Raw genomic sequence first — 19,457 nt, forward strand, 5'->3', positions numbered from 1 at the left:
ATTGTGCATATCACACCCATAGTAAATCAGGTTTAGCTGCGTAAAAGGTTGGGCGCCATCGCAACCCCGGGGATAGCGAGCTTAAATGATTATACCAAGACTGTCAGTAGAAACAGAAAGGGTGCGAAAACGGGTGAAAAGAAATTAATAACAACCAATATTTGGCCATTTACATCAGTCCCTGCCCCAGTGGAGCTTACAATCTATATTCCCTACCACATGTACATGCACACATTCATGTTAGAGTTAACTTTGTGGAGATCCAGTTAACCTACCAGTATATTTTTGGATTGTGGGAGGAAACCAGAGTACTCGGAGGAAACCCACGCAAGTACGGGGAGTTGTTGGATAGACTCTATCCAACGTACGTATAAGACACTTTTTCGAAAGATCGCTCCAAAAAATAGTATGACTAAAAATAAAATAAAAGTGTATGGCTGCTAAAAAAACCAGCATGACCATGGTCCAGCTCCTGCCGCAACAAACAAAAAACTGATTTGCCTGAGGCGCGGATATATGGACGGGCTCGTTGCACGCTGGATGGCCGAAAGCTTTGACCGTTTGGTGCAAATCAGCTGTCGCGTCATAATATACCAATGTTATCCTGTGGATAACCTGTGGACCCTGCCGGAGAAATACATATTCCACATGCTAGTGCCATGGTGGAAATGGAACCCATGACTTCAGCGCAGGGCCGGCAAGAGAAATCTTGGGGCCCGGTACACCAATTTCTCCGGGGCCCCCCACCCTGCCTTGACTCCCCCCCCCCCCCCCCCCCCTTATAAAGCACAAAGTCGCTGTAAAAAAATTATATATATATATATATATATACACATATATATATATATACACACACACACACACACACACACACACACATATATATATATACTGTATGTATATATATATATAAAATATTCAGTATATATATTATAATTTATACATATATATACACACACACATATATATATATATATATATATATATATATGGTCCTTGTATGGGCGGCATACAAGGACCATATACACAGATGCAGATCTGAGGGGAGGGCACCGGAGCAAGGTGAACGGAAGTCCGGAGTGCCAGGGACATTTTGTGTATATATATATATATATATATATATATATATATATATACACACACACATAGAACTCACCATACACACATTTATATAGAATAATATGGCAGTACCTTGACATAGTATACAGTATGACGGGCTGTGAGGGTGCCATCCAGGTACGTAGGGAGCAGGGTTGGACAGAGGTAGTGCTGCGGGCAGCTGCTATAAGGAGCCCTGACTCACACAGTCAGTGTAGCCTGTGTTTGCTGCTCTGCTGCCCGGCTCTTCAGCGGCAGCGGCAGCAGATCGTCAGACAGGGACGGGGCGGCAGAGAGGCATGTCGCAAGCATAATGAAGGCAACAAAGCAAAGACCAACCAGACCAAGCAAGTGATGGGGCCAGGGCCGGTGCTAGGGTGTTCGGCGCCCCCCTGCAAACTATAAATTTGCGCCCTCCCATATTCCTTTGGCGCGCACCGGGAAAAGGGGTGTGGTCTCACAAGTAAGGGGCATAGCCACACAATAGTACCCCCATTCAAAATGACGCCACAATGTAGCACAATCTTATTCATCTTATACGTAATGCCCCACAAGTAGTAGTAGCGTCCTTATATGTAATGCACCCCAGTAGTAGTAGCATCCCTATGCATAATGCCCCCCCAGTAGTAGTAGCATCCCTATGCATAATGCCCACCCAGTAGTAGTAGCATCCCTATGCATAATGCCCCCCAGTAGTAGGAGCGTCCTTATACATAGTGCACCCCCAGTAGTAGTAGCATCCTTATACATAGTGCACCCCCCGTAGTAGTAGCGTCCTTATACATAGTGCACCCCCAGTAGTAGTAGCGTCCTTATACATAGTGCACCCCCAGTAGTAGTAGCGTCCTTATACATAGTGCACCCCCAGTAGTAGTAGCGTCATTATACATAGTGCACCCCCAGTAGTATTAGCGTCCTTATACATAAGGCCCCCCAAGTAGTAGTAGTATTGTTATATGTAATGCCCCCAAGTAATAGTAGCATCCTATACATAATGCCCCCCCCCCCCCAAGTAGTAGTATCGTCCTCATACGTAATGACCCCCCTAGTAGTAGCGTTGTTACACGTAATGGCCCCCCCATTAGTAGCGTTGTTACACGTAATGGCCCCCCCCATTAGCAGCGACGTTACACGTAATGCCCCCCTGTAGTAGTAGAGTCCTTAAAGCACACAAACGCACACAGACATACCACACACACACACAATACACACACACTTCCCTCTCACCCTTCACTTACCTAAGCCAGTCTCCCTCTGAGTCTGTACACTATAGCAGCCTGGTCTGTGTAGCCCCGCCCCTTCGGTCCCGTTTAGCCCCGCCCTTCCGTCCCGTGTAGCTCCGCCCCCTTTTGTCCCATACACACCGCTGTCCTGTCACACAGGTGAGGGGAGAGGAGGGGAGCGGAGGGAGGAGGATTATAATGCTACAAGTGCCGCTGCCAGTGCCTGTCATACAGGCACAGCAGCAGCAGCAGCAGCAGTGGGGACAGGACGGCGCAGCAGGGAAGGAATGCAGAGCAGGGGGAGCGCCTCTCCGTCCCAGCGCCTCCCTGCACTGCATCCCTTCGCTGAGCAGGTAGCGCCGGGCCTGGATGGGGCCCCCCTGAAGCTCGGGGCCCGGGAGGGTTGTCCCCTTTGACCCCCCCTGTCGCCGTGCCTGCTTCAGCGCTGTGACGCAGTAATGCTATCCATTACTCCATCCGTACTGCCCCGTAAATTAATTAACACAGTCTTCTCTCATGCGTCCCTGCCGCATTGAAAAAAATATATACATTTTTGTCAACAAAAAAAAAAAAAGTCACCCAACATTAGAAGAGTTGCACAGTCTCACTCAAGCCAGGCATCTTATCTGCATAACAGATTGACGCAGGATGTAAGAGGACACATCTGTATACCAAGAAAGCATTCCATATACCATTATACCATGACCAGCTTGAACCAATAACAAATGGCAGGATTTATCCATGGATACATGTGGCTTAAAATAAGATTTTAAACCTACTGGTAAATCTTTTTCTCCTAGTCCGTAGAGGATGCTGGGGACTCCGTAAGGACCATGGGGATAGACGGGCTCCGCAGGAGACATGGGCACTAAAAAAGAACTTTAGGTATGGGTGTGCACTGGCTCCTCCCTTTACAACTGTAATGCCAAGACACCTCGGGCAGCTGCCCAAGAAAAGCCCACCTTCCTAGTGGAATGGGCCTTAACCGATTTTGGTAACGGCAATCCAGCCGTAGAATGAGCCTGCTGAATTGTGTTACAGATCCAGCGAGCAATAATCTGCTTAGAAGCAGGAGCGTCAACCTTGTTGGCTGCATACAGGACAAACAGTGCCTCTGTTTTTCTGACCCGAGCCGTTCTGGCCACGTAAATTTTCAAAGCCCTGACTACATCAGGGGACTCGGAAACCTCCAAGTCTCGCGTAGCCACATGCACCACAATAGGTTGGTTCATATGAAAAGATGAAACCACTTTTGGCAAGAATTGAGGACGAGTCCGCAATTCTGCTCTATCCACATGGAAAACCAGATAGGGGCTTTAGTGAGACAAAGCCGCCAACTCCGACACTCGCCTAGCCGAAGCCAAGGCTAACAACATAACCACTTTCCAAGTGAGATACTTTAATTCCACCATTTTAAGTGGTTCAAACCAGTGGGACTTAAGGAAACTCAACACCACGTTAAGGTCCCAAGGCGCCACCGGAGGTACAAATGGAGGCTGAATATACAAAACTCCCTTCACAAAAGTCTGTACTTCTGGGAGAGAAGCTAATTCCTTCTGAAAGAAAATGGATAGGGCCGAAATCTGAACCTTAATGAAGCCTAATTTTAGGCCCAAATTCACTCCAGTTTGTAGGAAGTGAAGGAAACGGCCCAGATGGAATTCTTCCGTAGGAGCCTTCCTGGCCTCACACCAAGAAACATACTTCCGCCATATACGGTGATAATGTTTAGCTGTCACGTCCTTCCTAGCCTTTACCAGAGTAGGAATGACCTCATCTGGAATACCCTTTTCCGCTAGGATCCGGCGTTCAACCGCCATGCCGTGAAACGCAGCCACGATAAGTCTTGGAACAGACAGGGCCCCTGTTGCAACAGGTACTGTCTTAGCGGAAGGGGCCACGGATCTTCTGTGAGCATTTCCTGCAGATCCGGATACCAGGCCCTTCGCGGCCAGTCTGGAACAATGAGAATTGTCTGTACTCCTCTTTTTCTTATGATTCTCAACACCTTGGGAATGAGAGGAATAGGAGGAAACACATAGACCGACTGGAACACCCACGGTGTCACCAGGGCATCCACTGCCACCGCCTGAGGGTCTCTTGACATGGCGCAATACCTCTGTAGTTTTTTGTTGAGGCGGGACGCCATCATGTCTATTTGGGGCAGTCCCCACCGACTTGCAATCTGTGCGAAGACTTCCCGATGAAGTCCCCACTCTCCTGGATGTAGATCGTGTCTGCTGAGGAAGTCTGCTTCCCAGTTGTCCACCCCCGGAATGTGAATCAGAACCGGTAGATTGCGAAGCAAAGTCTCCGCTTGACGAAGGGCGTTGTATATGGCCCTCAGCTCCAGGACGTTGATGTGAAGACAAGTCTCCTGGCTTGACCAAAGACATTGGAAGTTTCTTCCCTGTGTGACTGCTCCCCAACCTCAGAGGCTCGCGTCCGTGGTTACCAGAATCAATTCCTGAGTGCCGAACCTGCGACCCTCTAGAACAGGCATTCCCAACCACGGTCCTCAAGGCACACCAACAGTGCAGGTTTTAGGGATATCCAGGCTGCAGCACAGATGGTTAAATCAAAATAACTGAGCTACTAATTAAGTCACCTGTGCTGAAGCCTGGATATCACTAAAACCTGCACTGTTAGTGTGCCTTGAGGACCATGGTTGGGAATGCCTGCTCTAGAAGGTGAGCACTCTGCAGCCACCACAGGAGAAATACCCTGGCCCTGGGGGACAGGGTGATCAACTGATGAATCTGTAGATGTGACCCGGACCACTTGTCCAGTACGTCCCATTGGAAAGTCCTCGCATGGAACCTGCCGAAGGGAATGGCCTCGTAAGACACCACCATCTTTCCCAGGACTAGGAGTGCAGTGATGCACGGACACCTGTTTTGGCTTCAATAGGTCCCTGATCAGAGTCATGAGTTCCTGGGCCTTTTCTATCGGAAGATAAACCCTTTTCTGGTCCGTATCCAGAATCATGCCTAAGAAGGTCAAACGAGTCGAAGGAACCAACTGTGACTTTAGGATATTGAGAATCCAGCCGTGTTGCTGCAACACCTTCATTGAAAGTGACACGCTGTTCAACAACTGCTCTCGTGATCTCGCTTTAATGAGGAGATCGTCCAAGTGCGGGATACTTGTGACACCCTGCTTGCGCAGGAGCACCATCATCTCCGCCATTACCTTGGTGAAAATCCTCGGGGCCGTGGAAAGCCCAAACGGCAACGTCTGAAATTGGTAATGACACTCCTGTACCGCAAATCTCAAGTACGCCTGATGAGGTGGATAAATGGGAACATGAAGGTATGCATCCTTTATGTCCAGTGATACCATAAAATCCCCCCCTTCTAGGCTGGCGATGGTCGCTCTGAGCGATTCCATCTTGAACCTTTTCAAGTATAGGTTCAAGGATTTTAAATTTAGAATGGGTCCGGTTTCGGAACTACAAACAGGGTTGAGTAATACCCTTCCATTGTTGAAGCAGGGGAACTTTGACAACCACCTGTTGAAGACACAATTTGTGAATCACATTTAAAACTATCTTCCATTCTGTGGGAGTAGCTGGCAGGGCCGATATGAAAAACCGGCGAGGAGGCACCTCTTCGAATTCCAGCTTGTACCCCTGGGAAACAATTTCTATTGCCCAGGGATCCACCTGTGAGTGAACCCAGATGTGGCTGAAAAGTCGAAGACGTGCCCCCACTGGGGCGGACTCCCTCAGCGGAGCTCCAGCGTCATGCGGTGAATTTTGTAGAGGCCGGGGAGGACTTCTGCTCCTGGGAACTAGCTGTGGTAGGCAGCTTTTTCCCTCTGCCCTTACCTCTGGCAAGAAAGGACGATCCTCGTACTCTCTTGTTTCTATGTGACCGAAAGGACTGCATCTGATAATGTGGCGCTTTCTTAGGCTGTGAGGGAATATAAGGCAAAAAATTAGATTTACCTGCCGTAGCTGTGGAAACCAGGTCCGAGAGACCTTCCTTAAACAATTCCTCACCCCTGTAAGGTAAAACCTCCATATGCCTCTTTGAGTCGGCATCACCTGTCCATTGCCGGGTCCATAGGACTCGTCTAGCAGAAATCGCCATATCGTTGACTCTAGAACCCAGTAGGCCAATGTCTCTCTGAGCATTTCTCATATATAAGACAGCATCTTTAATATGACCCAGGGTCAATAACATGGTATCCTTATCCAGGGTATCAATTTCCGCTGATAAGGTATCTGTCCACGCTATTACAGCGCTACAAACCCAAGCCGACACTATCGCCGGTCTGAGTAAGGTACCAGAATGTGTGTAAATGGACTTCAAGGTAGTCTCCTGCTTGCGATCAGCAGGATCCCTGAGGGTAGCCGTATCCTGGGATGGCAATGCTACCTTTTTGGACAAGCGTGTCAACGCTTTGTCCACCCTTGGGGTGGATTCCCACCGTATCCTGTCCTTATTCGGGAAAGCATGCGCCATAAGAATCCTTTTGAGTATCTGCAGTTTTTTGTCTGGAGATTCCCAAGCCTTTTCAAATAATTCGTTCATCTCATGAGACGGGGGAAAGGTTACCTCAGGTTCCTATTCAATATACATGTGAACCTTCGTGTCAGGGACAGGGGGTCCTCTGTGATATGCAAAACATCTTTTACTGCAATAATCATATATTGGATACTTTTAGCCAATTTTGGCTGTAACTTTGCATCATTGTAGTCGACACTGGAGTCAGAATCCGTGTCGGTATCCTTGTCTACTATTTGGGATTGTGGGCGCTTTTGAGACCCCGAAGTTCCTGTGACATAGGGGCAGGCAGGGCTGGACACCCTGTACATCCCTTGGACTCAGCTTTGTCCAACGTTTTGTGCAATAAATTTACATTAGCACTTAAAACATTCCACATATCCAACCAGTCAGGTGTCGGTGTTGCCGACGGAGATACCACAGTCATTTGCTCCACCTCCTCTTGAGGAGAGCCTTCTACCTCAGACATGCCGACACACGCGTACCGACACACCACACACTCAGGGAATCCTCTTATCTGAAAACAGTTCCCCCTTAAGGCCCTTTGGAGAGACAGAGAGAGAGTATGCCAGCACACACCCAGCGCTAATGACCCAGGGAAAAAACACAATATGTTTACCCAGATAGAGCTGTTATCATCTATTTTGCGCCAAATTATGTGCCCCCCCCCTTCTTAAAAACCCTCTTTCACCGTGGTAAACAGGGGAGAGTCCCGGGAGCTTCCTCTCAGTGGTGTGCTGGGGAGAAAATGGTGAGTGCTGAGGAACAAGCTCCGCCCCCTCAGCGGCGGGCTTCGGTCCCGCTGAAAAATGTAAAAAAACTGGCGGGGGTCTCATATATACAGTGCCTAGCCTGTATATCACTATTTAAGCCAGATTTGGAGGTCCTTATTGCTGCCCAGGACGCCCTCCCTGCGCCCTGCACCCTTACAGTGACTGCCGTGTGTGTGCTGTGTGGGATCAATGGCGCACAGCGTTACCTCTATGAAGATCTGAAGTCTTCTGTTGCCTCTGAAGTCTTCTTTCTTCACATACTCACCCGGCTTCTATCTTCCGGCTCTGCGAGGAGTACGGCGGCGCGGCTCTGGGACGAACGGCGAGGGTGAGACCTGCGTTCCGTTCCCAATGCAGCTAATGGGTGTCCAGTAGCCTAAGAAACAGAGCCTAACATTAAAGTAGGTCTGTTTCTCTCCACTCAGTCCCTCGATGCAGGGAGTCTGTTGCCAGAAGGCTCCCTGAAAATAAAAAACCTAACAAAATACTTTATTTTCAGGAAACTCAGGAGAGCTCCCTGTAATGCACCCAGTCTCCTCTGGGCACAGTAATAAACTGAGGTCTGGAGGAGGGGCATAGAGGGAGGAGCCAGCACACACACCCATACCTAAAGTTCTTTTTTAGTGCCCATGTCTCCTACGGAGCCCGTCTATCCCCATGGTCCTTACGGAGTCCCCAGCATCCTCTAGGACGTAAGAGAAAACAACTTTGACCTTACCAACTGCATGTCGCAGCAGTAACTGAGTTTCATCAATACCGGACAAGGCAACAATTTTCCAATATGCAATTGTCTAATTTTGGGATGCTCTTTACAACGTAGACCAGTGATTCCCAACCGCTGTGCCGCGGCACACTAGTGTTCTAAAGTGTGCCCCAAAGCAACTAGAGATGCCCGCTGTCCGTATGCGGTAGTAATCACTAATAAGATCGGCCAATGCTGGGCACTCCTGCAGCCCAGCCTGTGACCTTTGCAGATGCAGCGTGACTCATAGGTCACGCTAACACCACATTGCTTTCCGTTGCCTTCCCACCTGGAGTGCTCGCCCGCCCGCTACTGATCCGCCCTCCTTCGTTCTCAGCGCTCCTCACTGCTCCCACCAGTTAAACATTTTTTTACAGTCACAGGTTAGTGTGGCGTTACTATGGGGGACTGTGTGCTGGCATTACTGTGGGGAACTGTGTGCTGGCATTACTGTGGGGGGCTGTGTGCTGGCATTACTATGGGGGGCTGTGTGCTGGCATTACTATGGGGGGCTGTGTGCTGGCATTACTGTGGGGGACTGTGTGCTGGCATTACTATGGGGGCCAGTGTGTGGTGGCATTACCATAGGGGGCGATGTGTGGTGGCACTACTATGGGGGCATTGTGCAGAATTACTTTAGCTAATATTGTAGCGCATGTACTTAAAGACATAGAGGGTATCCAATTAGATGCAGTAAAACACCTGGTGTGGAAAAACAAGATTTATGGTAAGAACTTACCTTTGTTAAATCTCTTTCTGCGAGGTACACTGGGCTCCACAGGGAATGACATTGGGGTGTAGAGTAGGATCTTGAAACGAGGCACCAACAGGCTCAAAGCTTTGACTGTTCCCAGAATACCTAGCGCCGCCTCCTCTATAGCCCCGCCTCCGTGCACAGCATCTAAGTTTTTTGTTAACGAGTCCAATGCAGTAGCAGGCAAAAGAGACGACAACTGTTAGTAGCCACATACACCACACACTCACGACAGGAGAGGGTGTCGGCGGCTAATGCCATACCAACCCAAAGAAGCTAAGTGCGTCAGGGTGGGCGCCCTGTGGAGCCTAGTGTACCTCGCAGAAAGAGATTTAACAAAGGTAACTTCTTACCATAAATCTCGTTTTCTGCTGCGGGGTACACTGGGCTCCACAGAGAATGACATTGGTGATGTCCTAAAGCAGTTCCTTATGGGAGGGGAAGCACTGTAGCGGGCACAAGAACCTGGCGTCCAAAGGAAGCATCCTGGGAGGCGGAAGTATCAAAGGCATAGAACCTTATGAACGTGTTCACTGAGGACCACGTTGCTGCCTTGCACAATTGTTCAAGGGTCGCACCACGGCGGGCAGCCCAAGAAGGTACAACAAACCGAGTAGAATGGGCCTATATAGTAGCAGGAGCTGGACGACCAGCCTGCACATAAGCATGTGCAATCACCATTCTAATCCATATGGCCAAGGTCTGCTTGTGAGCAGGCCAGCCACGTTTGTGAAAACCAAACAGAACAGAGAAATCCGACTTCCGGATGGAAGCAGTTCTCCTCACGTAGATACAGAGAGCCCGTACCACATCCAAAGACCGCTCTTTGGAAGACAAATCAGGAGAGGCAAAGGCCGGAACCACAATCTCCTGCTTAAGGTGGAAAGACGACACCACCTTGGGTAAATATCCGGGACGTGTTATAAGAACGGCCTGATCACGGTGACAAATCAGATAGGGTGACCTACAAGACAAGGCACCCAAATCTGACACCCATCTAGCGGAAGCAATAGCTACCAGAAACACTACCTTAAGAGTAAGCCACTTAAGGTCAGCAGAATCAAGAGGCTCAAACGGAGACTCTTGCAACGCCTCCAGAACCACCGACAAGTCCCAAGGAGCCACAGGCAGGTCGTAAGGAGGTTGAATCCGCAACACACCCTGGGTGAACGTATGCACCTCAGGTAAGGTTGCAATTTTTCTCTGAAACCAAACCAACAAGACAGAAATATGAACCTTGATGGAGGACAGACAGAGGCCTAAGTCCAGGCCTTGTTGTAGAAAGGCCAAAAGTTTGGCCGTACTAAACTTGTAAGCGTCATGATTGTTAGATGCGCACCAAGCAAAGTAAGAATTTCAGACCCTTTGATAAATCCGAGCAGAAGCCGGTTTCTGGGCCTTCAACAAGGTTTGAATGACCGCCTCAGAAAACCCTTTGGCCCTTAAGACGGAAGTTTCAAGAGCCACGCCGTCATAGCCAATCGGGTTAAATCCTGATATACACAGGGGCCCTGAACAAGGAGATCTGGGCACTTCGGAAGTAGAAGGGTACGATCTATCGAGAGACCCTGAAGGTCTGAGAACCAATGCCATCTGGGCCACGCTGGAGCGATCAGAAGTAGTATTCCTCCTTCTTGCTTGAACTTCCTTATTACTCTGGCCAGGAGTGACACCGGAGGGAACACGTATGGCAGCCGAAAGTTCCATGGAATTGCCAGTGCATCCACAAATGCTGCATGAGGATCCCTTGTCCTTGCTCCGAAGACCGGAACATTGTGATTGTTTCGCGACGCCATCAGGTCCACATATGGAAGGCCCCACTTGTCCACGAGGAGTTGAAACACTTCTGGATGGAGGGACCACTCTACGGCATGTACGTCCCGACGACTGAGAAAGTCCGTTTCCCAGTTTAGGACCCCCGGAATGAACACTGCCGATATGGCTGGCAGATGGCGTTCTGCCCACTGAAGAATCCGTGATACTTCCCTCATTGCCACGCGGCTTCGAGTGCTGCCTTAATGATTGATGTACGCCACCGTAGTGGCGTTGTCTGACTGTACTTGAACAGGTCTGATCTGTATTAAATGCTGTGCCAAGTTTAAGGAGTTGAACACCGCCCGCAATTCCATAATGAAGGGAGTGTTGCTCCAACACCGTGCCCCAACCAGTCAGACTGGCGTCCGTCGTCAAAAGGACCCAGTTGGAGATCCAGAAGGGATGACCCCTGCTCAAACGTTGGTCCTGAAGCCACCAGCTCAGTGACAGATGGACCTCTGGAGACAATTAGGTCATTTGAGACCTGATCCGGTGAGGCAGGCCATCCCACTTGTCAAGAATCAGCCTCTGGAGATACTTGGTCAGAATTAACTTCTGCAGAGGGCGAGAGTGGAACTGAGCATACTCCACCATGTCGAAAGCCGACACCATGAGACCTAGCACTTGCATTGCCGAATGTATCGACACTTGCGGACGAGATAGGAAGCATCGAATACTTTCCTGAAGCTTCAGGACTTTCTCCTGAGACAAGAACAACCGCTGGTTGTGAGTGTCCAACAACACCCCCAGGTGCACTATGCTCTGAGCAGGGAACAGGGAGGATTTCTTAAAGTTGATTAGCCACCCGTGGGATCGCAGAAACTGGATAGTCAGATCCACATGGCGTAGGAGAATCTCTGGGGAATTTGCCAGGACCAACAAGTCGTCTAAGTACGGTAGGTTCCTGACCCCTTGACGGCGGAGTACAGCCGTCATTACCGCCATGACCTTGGTGAAGACTCGCGGAGCCATGGTCAAACCAAAACATAACGCCCGAAATTGGTAATGGAGGTTGCCAACCGCAAACTTCAGGTACTGCTGATGCGACACTGCAATGGGAATATGCAGGTAAGCATCCTGTATGTCCAGTGAGACCATATAGTCCCCAGGCTCCAAGGCCAGAACAATAGAGCGAAGAGTTTCCATACGAAACTTGGAGACCTTCACTAATTTGTTCAAGGACTTGAGGTTGAGAATGGGCCGGGAAGAACCATTTAGTTTCGGGACTAGGAACAGCGGTGAATAGTACCCCTTGCCTCTCTGAGCCAGAGGAACCTGTACTACCACACTCCTGTGTCCAGGAGGGACTGTACCACCGAATGAAGAGTCTTTGCCTTCACCTGATCCGAAGGGACATTTGTCAGGCAAAATTGATGAGGGGGACGATTCTTGAAGGATACGGCGTAACCTCGAGTGACGACTTCCCGTACCCAGGCATTGGAAGTGGTCTTCAACCATTCCTGGGTAAAACCCTAGAAGTCGGCCCCCCCACTCTGGGATCCCCCAGAGGGAGGCCCGCCCAGTCATGCAGCAGGCTTGCCAGTTTTGGAAGCAGGCTGACGGGCAGCCCAGGCCCATTTGGGTTTGGGCTTATTGGGTTTGGAAATGCGAACCTGTTTTGGGTACGTCTGACCATTTGCTTTCCCTGAAGAATGAAAGGAGCGAAAGAAAGTACTCTTAGCCTTTGGCACCAAAGGAGCAGTACTAGGAAGACATGCTGTTTTAGCAGACGCTAAGTCAGCCACTATCTTGTTAAGGTCTTCTCCAAAAAGAATATCTACTTTGAAAGGGAGTACCTCCAGGGTTTTCTTAGAGTCCATGTCCACAGACCAGGACCGTAACCAGAGAATTTGGCGAGCCAAAATGGACATAGTAGAAGCCTTGGCCACCAGAATACCAGCATCAGAAGCCGCCTCTTTAATGTAACAAGACGCTGTAACAATATACGACAGGCATTGTCTAGCATGATCAGAATCATTGGAAGGCAACTCCGTCTCCAGTTCCTGAGCCCACGCTTCCACAGCCCATGTTGCTGCAATAGTGGGCCTATGCACCGTACCGTTTAGGGTGTAGATAAGCCTTCAAACAACCCTCCACACACTTGTCCGTCGGTTCTCAACAATAACCCTTTAGTTAGGCAATAACTATAAACAAGTATTGCAGACAATCCGCACTTGGGATGGGCGCCCAGCATCCACTACGGACTACGAGAAATAGATTTACCGGTGAGTAAAATCTTATTTTCTCTGACGTCCTAAGTGGATGCTGGGACTCCGTAAGGACCATGGGGATTATACCAAAGCTTCCAAACGGGCGGGAGAGTGCGGATGACTCTGCAGCACAGAATGAGCAACCTCTAGGTCCTCCTCAGCCAGGGTATCAAACTTGTAGACTCTTGCAAAAGTGTTTGAACCCGACCAAGTAACAGCTCGGCAAAAGTTGTAAAGCCGAGACCCCTCGGGCAGCCGCCCAAGAAGAGCCCCTTTTCCTTGTGGAATGGGCTTTTACAGATTTAGGGTGCGGCAGTCCAGCCGCAGCATGTGCAAGTTGAATCGTGCTACAGATCCAGCGAGCAATAGTCTGCTTAGAAGCAGGAGCACCCAGCTTGTTGGGTGCATACAGCATAAATAGCGAGTCAGTTTTCCTGACTCCAGCCGTCCTGGAAACATATACTTTTCAGGGCCCTGACTACGTCCAGTAACTTGGAATCCTCCAAGTCCCAAGTAGCCGCAGGCACCACAACAGGTTGGTTCACATGAAAAATTGATACCACCTTAGGAAGGAATTGGGAACGAGTCCTCAATTCCGCCTTAGCCATATAAAATACAGATAAGGGCTTTTGTATGACAAAGCCGCCAATTCTGATACACGCCTGGCCGACTTTCCACGTGAGGTATTGTAGCTCCACGGATTTAAGTGGCTCAACCCAATGCGACTTCAGGAAATCCAACACCATGTTGAGATCCCACGGTGCCACTCGAGGCACAAACGGGGGCTGACTATGCAACACTCCCTTAACAAAGTCTGAACTTCAGGCAGTGAAGCCAGTTCTATTTTGGAAGAAAATCGATAGAGCCGAAATCTGGACCTTAATGGAACCCAATTATAGGCCCATAGTCACCTCTGACTGTAGGAAATGCAGAAATCGACCTAGCTGAAATTTCTCCTTTGGGGCCTTCCTGGCCTCACAGCACGCAACATATTTCCACCATATGCGGTGATAATGGTTTGCGTTCACTTCTGTCCTAGCTTTAAATAGCGTAGGGATAATTCCTCCGGAATGCCCTTTTCCTTCAGGATCCGGCGTTCAACCGCCAGGCCGTCAAACGCAGCCGCGTTACGTCTTGGAACAGAAAGGCCCCCTGCTGCAGCAGGTCCTGTCTGAGCGGCAGAGGCCATGGGTCCTCTGAGATCATTTCTTGGAGTTCTGGGTACCAAGCTCTTTTTGGCCAACCCGGAACAATGAGTATAGTTCTTACTCCTCTCCTTCTTATTATTATTCTCATTACCCTGGCTAAGAGAGGCAGAGAAGGGAACACATACACCGACTGGTACACCCACGGTGTTACCAGAGCGTCCACAGCTATCGCCTGAGGGTTCCTTGACCTGGCGCAATATCTTTGTAGCTGTTTGTTGAGGCGGAACGCCATTATGTCCACCTGTGGCCTTTCCCAACGGTGTACAATCATTTGGAAGACTTCTGGATGAAGTCCCCACTCTCCCGGGTGGAGGTTGTGTCTTCTGAGAAAGTCTGCTTCTCAGTTGTCCACTCCGGGAATGAACACTGCTGACAGTGCTAACACATGATTTTCCGCCCATCGGAGAATCCTTGTGGCTTCTGCCATCGCCATCCTGCTTCTTGTGCCGCCCTGTCGGTTTACATGAGCGACCGCCGTGATGTTGTCTGACTGGATCAGCACCGGCCGGTGTTGAAGCAGGGGTCTAGCCTGACTTAGGGCATTGTAAATGGCCCTTAGTTCCAGAATATTTCTGTGTAGGGAAGTCTCCTGACTTTTCCATAGCCTTGGAAGTTTCTTCCCTGTGTGACTGCCCCCCAGCCTCGAAGGCTGGCATCCGTGGTCACCAGGACCCAGTCCTGTATGCCGAATCTGCGGCCCCCTAAAAGATGAGCACTCTGCAGCCACCACAACAGCGACACCTTGGCCCTTGGAGACAGGGTCATCCGCCGATGCATCTGAAGATGCGACCCGGACCACTTGTCCCACAGATCCCACTGGAAGATCCTTGCATGGAACCTGGCGAATGGAATTTCTTCGTAAGAAGCTACCATCTTTCCCAGGGCTCGCGTGCATTGATGCACTGACACCTGTATCTGTATTAGGAGGTCTCTGTCTAGAGACGACAACTCCTTGGACTTCTCCAGGAGAAACCCTTTTTATCCTGTTCTGTGTCCAGAACCATACCCAGGAACAGTAGACGCATCGTAGGAATATTCAGAAACCAGCCGTGCTGTTGTAGCACTTCCCGAGATAGTGCTACTCCGACGAACAACTGCTCCCTGGAACTCGCCTTTATAAGGAGATCGTCCAAGTACGGGATAATTATTTCGGCCATTACCTTGGTAAATACCCTCGGTGCCGGGGACAGACCAACGGCAACGTCTGGAATTGGTAATGACAATCCTGTACCACAATTTTGAGGTACTCCTGGTGAAAAGGACTGAGTTTTATTTTAAAAAATTATATTTCTCTGTGCATAGAGTTTACCTAGATCCACCTCCCCTATATATGAAAATATATTGTTAGTGATTTTATTGACCGGTCGATTAGTTTATTTGTAAAAAAAAAAAATATATATATATATATATATATATATATATTTTTTTTTTTTATTTATTATTAAAAAAAATATAGAATTTATGAAATTATCTGTTTGTTTTTATTGAACTTTGAGCCATACCATATCATTTATAGCGCAAGAGGGGATTTGTTCAATAGCAATCTGAGTGACATACACAAAATGGAGGTCAGCTGTATGCATAAACACAGTCACAGTTTGTACAATGCAGAAATTAAACACTTAATTAGATATAACAATGCACAGTAAAGACTGGATGTATATCACAGGGTACTTGTACTAAATAACCCTGACTGAATGCACTTTTTCTTAACTAACACTGTCAGCAGACATGTAGAATACTAAGTGTTTTGTAAAATGCACAGCGCAGACATGCAGGCGGCTTTACAGAGGAGGATTTGCCCGAACAGTCCCAGGAACAGTGTTGCTCTGTGTAATGGCGCCCAAACACTGACTGGGAGTGAGGGAGAGAGAGATATGCAGCTCCAGGGCGGGAACATTTACTCTAAATGGCACCCTGGGGCTGGGGCTACAGGTCAAAGCCTTATCCCCCTGCTGGACTTCACCACCGGGTACTGGGGCTTAATAAAACGGTTTTATGAGAAAAAAACCGACCTGTGACCATGCCCTGGTAGTCTAGTGGGGTTCCTATACTACTAAAGTGTCCACGCCAACACGCGCGGCCCCCCTCCCACCGGTCGTGCGGGATCGCGAATTACAGCAGGTCCCGACGAGGGTACACCTTAACTCCTCCCTGAGTGCGGCCACGCGATCCGGGAGAACAGCGGTAGTGTGTGTGACTAACGTGGAAGAAAACCGGAAGCTCCACTGTAGGTACCCGGCAACCAGGGCTTGGGAGTGTAAAGCACCGCTGGGGGAGGTGATGGAGCTGCAGCAGGAGATGTCTCACTGACATCTAACACTTCCAGTGTCTCTGCTGCAGCCCTTGAAGTCTTCAATTTTCTTTAAAAGCTTCTCTCAGGGCTGCTGGAGTAGCCCCCCTGTTGAGTGCCTGCCTACTGCATGGCACCAACTACAAAACAGAGCTCCTGTGCACAGAGGCGGGGCTATAGAGGAGGTGACGCTAGGCATTCTGGGAACAGTCAAAGCTTTGAGCCTGTTGGTGCCTCGTAACAAGATCCTACTCTACACCCTAATGTAATTCCCTGTGGAGACCAGTGTACCCCGCAGCAGAAACTTTCCTTTTTTTATGCAATTTTTGCCAATGCTTTACACATTTATTTTTTTATACAGGCTATCCAACTAGACTATTCGTAAAAAAAAAAAACAGGTTCAGTGAAGCCTGTTTGTTTTCGCCGGCTCGCTGTCCCGTTTTTGCATGAAAACTGACTGTTTTTGAGACTTGGTATAAGCTGCATATTGCACGAGCTTATTAGGGCTAATTGAAAAGTCCCCGGCGAGTCAATGACGATGACCGCTGGTAATTGAATACCGCCCTTAATATGCTGTGAACCTCCTGATTGTTTAATGTGATTAAATAACACTGAACTACCTGACTTGGACATTTCAAAATCCATCCATTTTACCAACACAGGCTTTTATTTATACTCCCCCCCCCCCCCCCCCCCAATAATAATAATACACAGCTGTAACAACGCAATTTTACCTAAAAACACTTGAAAGTCCGGCCTGAATTACCATTGCTTTTTATCCTCTCATTTCTTACAGTCCAAATCAATTTCTGCACCAATATTATCTACGCTTTTGTTTCAATTAATAACTAAATTTACACACATTGCGCTTACACTGCATTTCTGCAAATCTTCTACTCTGATTCCCTTACAGCCTCCTCTCCTAGTTCCAGTTTTCCCTCTACCTATTTACCTACTCTACACTTAGTCAGACCCGGCAAACTGCACATGAGCAGCGGCTGTGCCCACACAAACTTTGCGGTTGCATCCCTGATGAATGTGACCGCAATGTGATTGACAACAGCGGGCATTTTCAGGGCGGCGACGCGTCATTGGGGAGGCTTGGTGAACGGGGGTGGGGTGAACAGTTTTCATGGCAGCTGCATGACATCACACTCAGCCGCTACAATAAAAAAAATAACTGCTGATTGCCTGATAGGCCAGGGATCAACCTTAATTCTGATGCGTCCGCAATCTATAGGAGGCGGCCTAACACATGCTGGGCGGCTCCCAGCATGTGTAGAGATGAACGCACATCTGGCTGCGTATGCAGCCATTTGGATTCATCTCTGAATAACCCCCTATAGCCAGGTTTTCTTCAACACCCCCCATAACACAAGTGTCTTGCCCTCTGTACCCACCTTTATCCTTCACCCAGTCTCCTATACCTACTCCTCTGTCTCCCCTCCATCCCTACTCTACGGTTTCATTCCAGTCTACCCCACCATGGTCCTACCATAGTCATCACCTATGACGGTCCCACCATGGTCATCATCGCTGCCCTAAAAGATAACGTCACCTCAACGCTACTGCAACCTTGATAATCTCATTCACATCTCTCCCTCAGACTCACTCCCTCTAAACTGTGCCCTTGGAATGCAAGGTCTGTCTGTAACAAACTGGTCCCCACCCATGATCTTTTCATCTCCAACTCCCTGCACTGCCTAGCCATGACTAAAACCTGGATTTGAGTGCTATTAAACTGTATTTGACAAGAACCCAAAAGAAGTATTAACGGAATAAGCCCACCAAAAACTGTAAACAGATACTGATGTTCATAAATAAACTGCTACTGGAAAACTTCTAACGAGGCAAAGTCTATATAATTTGGGAGGATACTCCATTTAATTTTATAAACTTAAATAGGTGAATTTTACCAGAGGAAAACAGATATCTACATTTATTATTAATATTTCTTTTTCATGAGAAATTGGGAGATGATAAAAGGCAAACACAAATAAATCGCTCAGTAGCTTGTTCATATTAAAGCAACATTATTTACAAGTGCAAAAAAGAGGAAATAATTATTGCCATTTACTAACCTCTTCAATAGTTTCATCCTGTGGTGTTGCAGCACTGTCATCAGAATCCTTTTGATAACTAGAGTCTGCATTCTTGCGCACCTCTCTGCTTTTCTTCTGTTTATGGGCCAATTTTTTCACATGCCCATCAGCTTTCCCACTGCTGAGTCGCCTCACAGGACTTGTTAGCCATTTCCGCAATGTGTTACCAGGACGCTTAGGACCTGGTGAGCTCTGAGTACCAACCATATGTGGTTGTAGAGAGTTTAATGAAGCTGGTGGACTAGCATCATTACCAGAAACACAAAATGAGTCTGTATTGAAGAGAAACATATATATTAAAAAAACAAAAACGAAACAATAGTCAAACAGAATGCCATTATTTTACATCACTGTCTGGATGTGTGTAAAGGTGCATACACACTTGCTGAAAAAATGAGTGACGTCGCTCATGTTCCCCCTTCCTGAGCGACGTCGCTCACTTTCTTGGCAAGTGTGTATGCAGCCAGCGGCAATTGATGCGCGGTCCTGCAGGTCGGCAACAAATCTTACTGTCGGCTGTGCATACATGTTCAATCTGGACTGTCGTCCAGGAGCTGCCTGCTCGGCCCGGCCGCTGCATGGCGTCATTGAGTGATATGAATGGTCATATCGCTCAGTGTGCATGTCCGGCTGCTGGCCACCCAGGAGGGGGAAACACTAGGCGACGTCGCTTATAGAGCACTCCGCCTAGTGCAGAGGTTCTCAAACTCGGTCCTCGGGGGCACACA

The 19,457-nt window shown here is 48.6% G+C and overlaps 1 protein-coding gene across 2 annotated transcripts in view; it reads right to left on the reverse strand.

Moving 5' to 3' along the window:
* The window catches only part of TRIO (trio Rho guanine nucleotide exchange factor), a 1,426,902-nt gene that overhangs the window by 329,296 nt on the left and 1,078,149 nt on the right, over positions 1 to 19,457 (reverse strand). For both annotated transcript variants that reach the window (XM_063922713.1, XM_063922714.1), the window contains exon 35: positions 18,709 to 19,001. In XM_063922713.1, the coding sequence (XP_063778783.1) occupies positions 18,709 to 19,001 (293 nt within the window). The remainder of the gene's footprint in view (positions 1 to 18,708; positions 19,002 to 19,457) is intronic.

The sequence above is a fragment of the Pseudophryne corroboree genome, chromosome 5, assembly GCF_028390025.1.
Source record: "Pseudophryne corroboree isolate aPseCor3 chromosome 5, aPseCor3.hap2, whole genome shotgun sequence".
NCBI classification, from domain to species: domain Eukaryota; kingdom Metazoa; phylum Chordata; class Amphibia; order Anura; family Myobatrachidae; genus Pseudophryne; species Pseudophryne corroboree.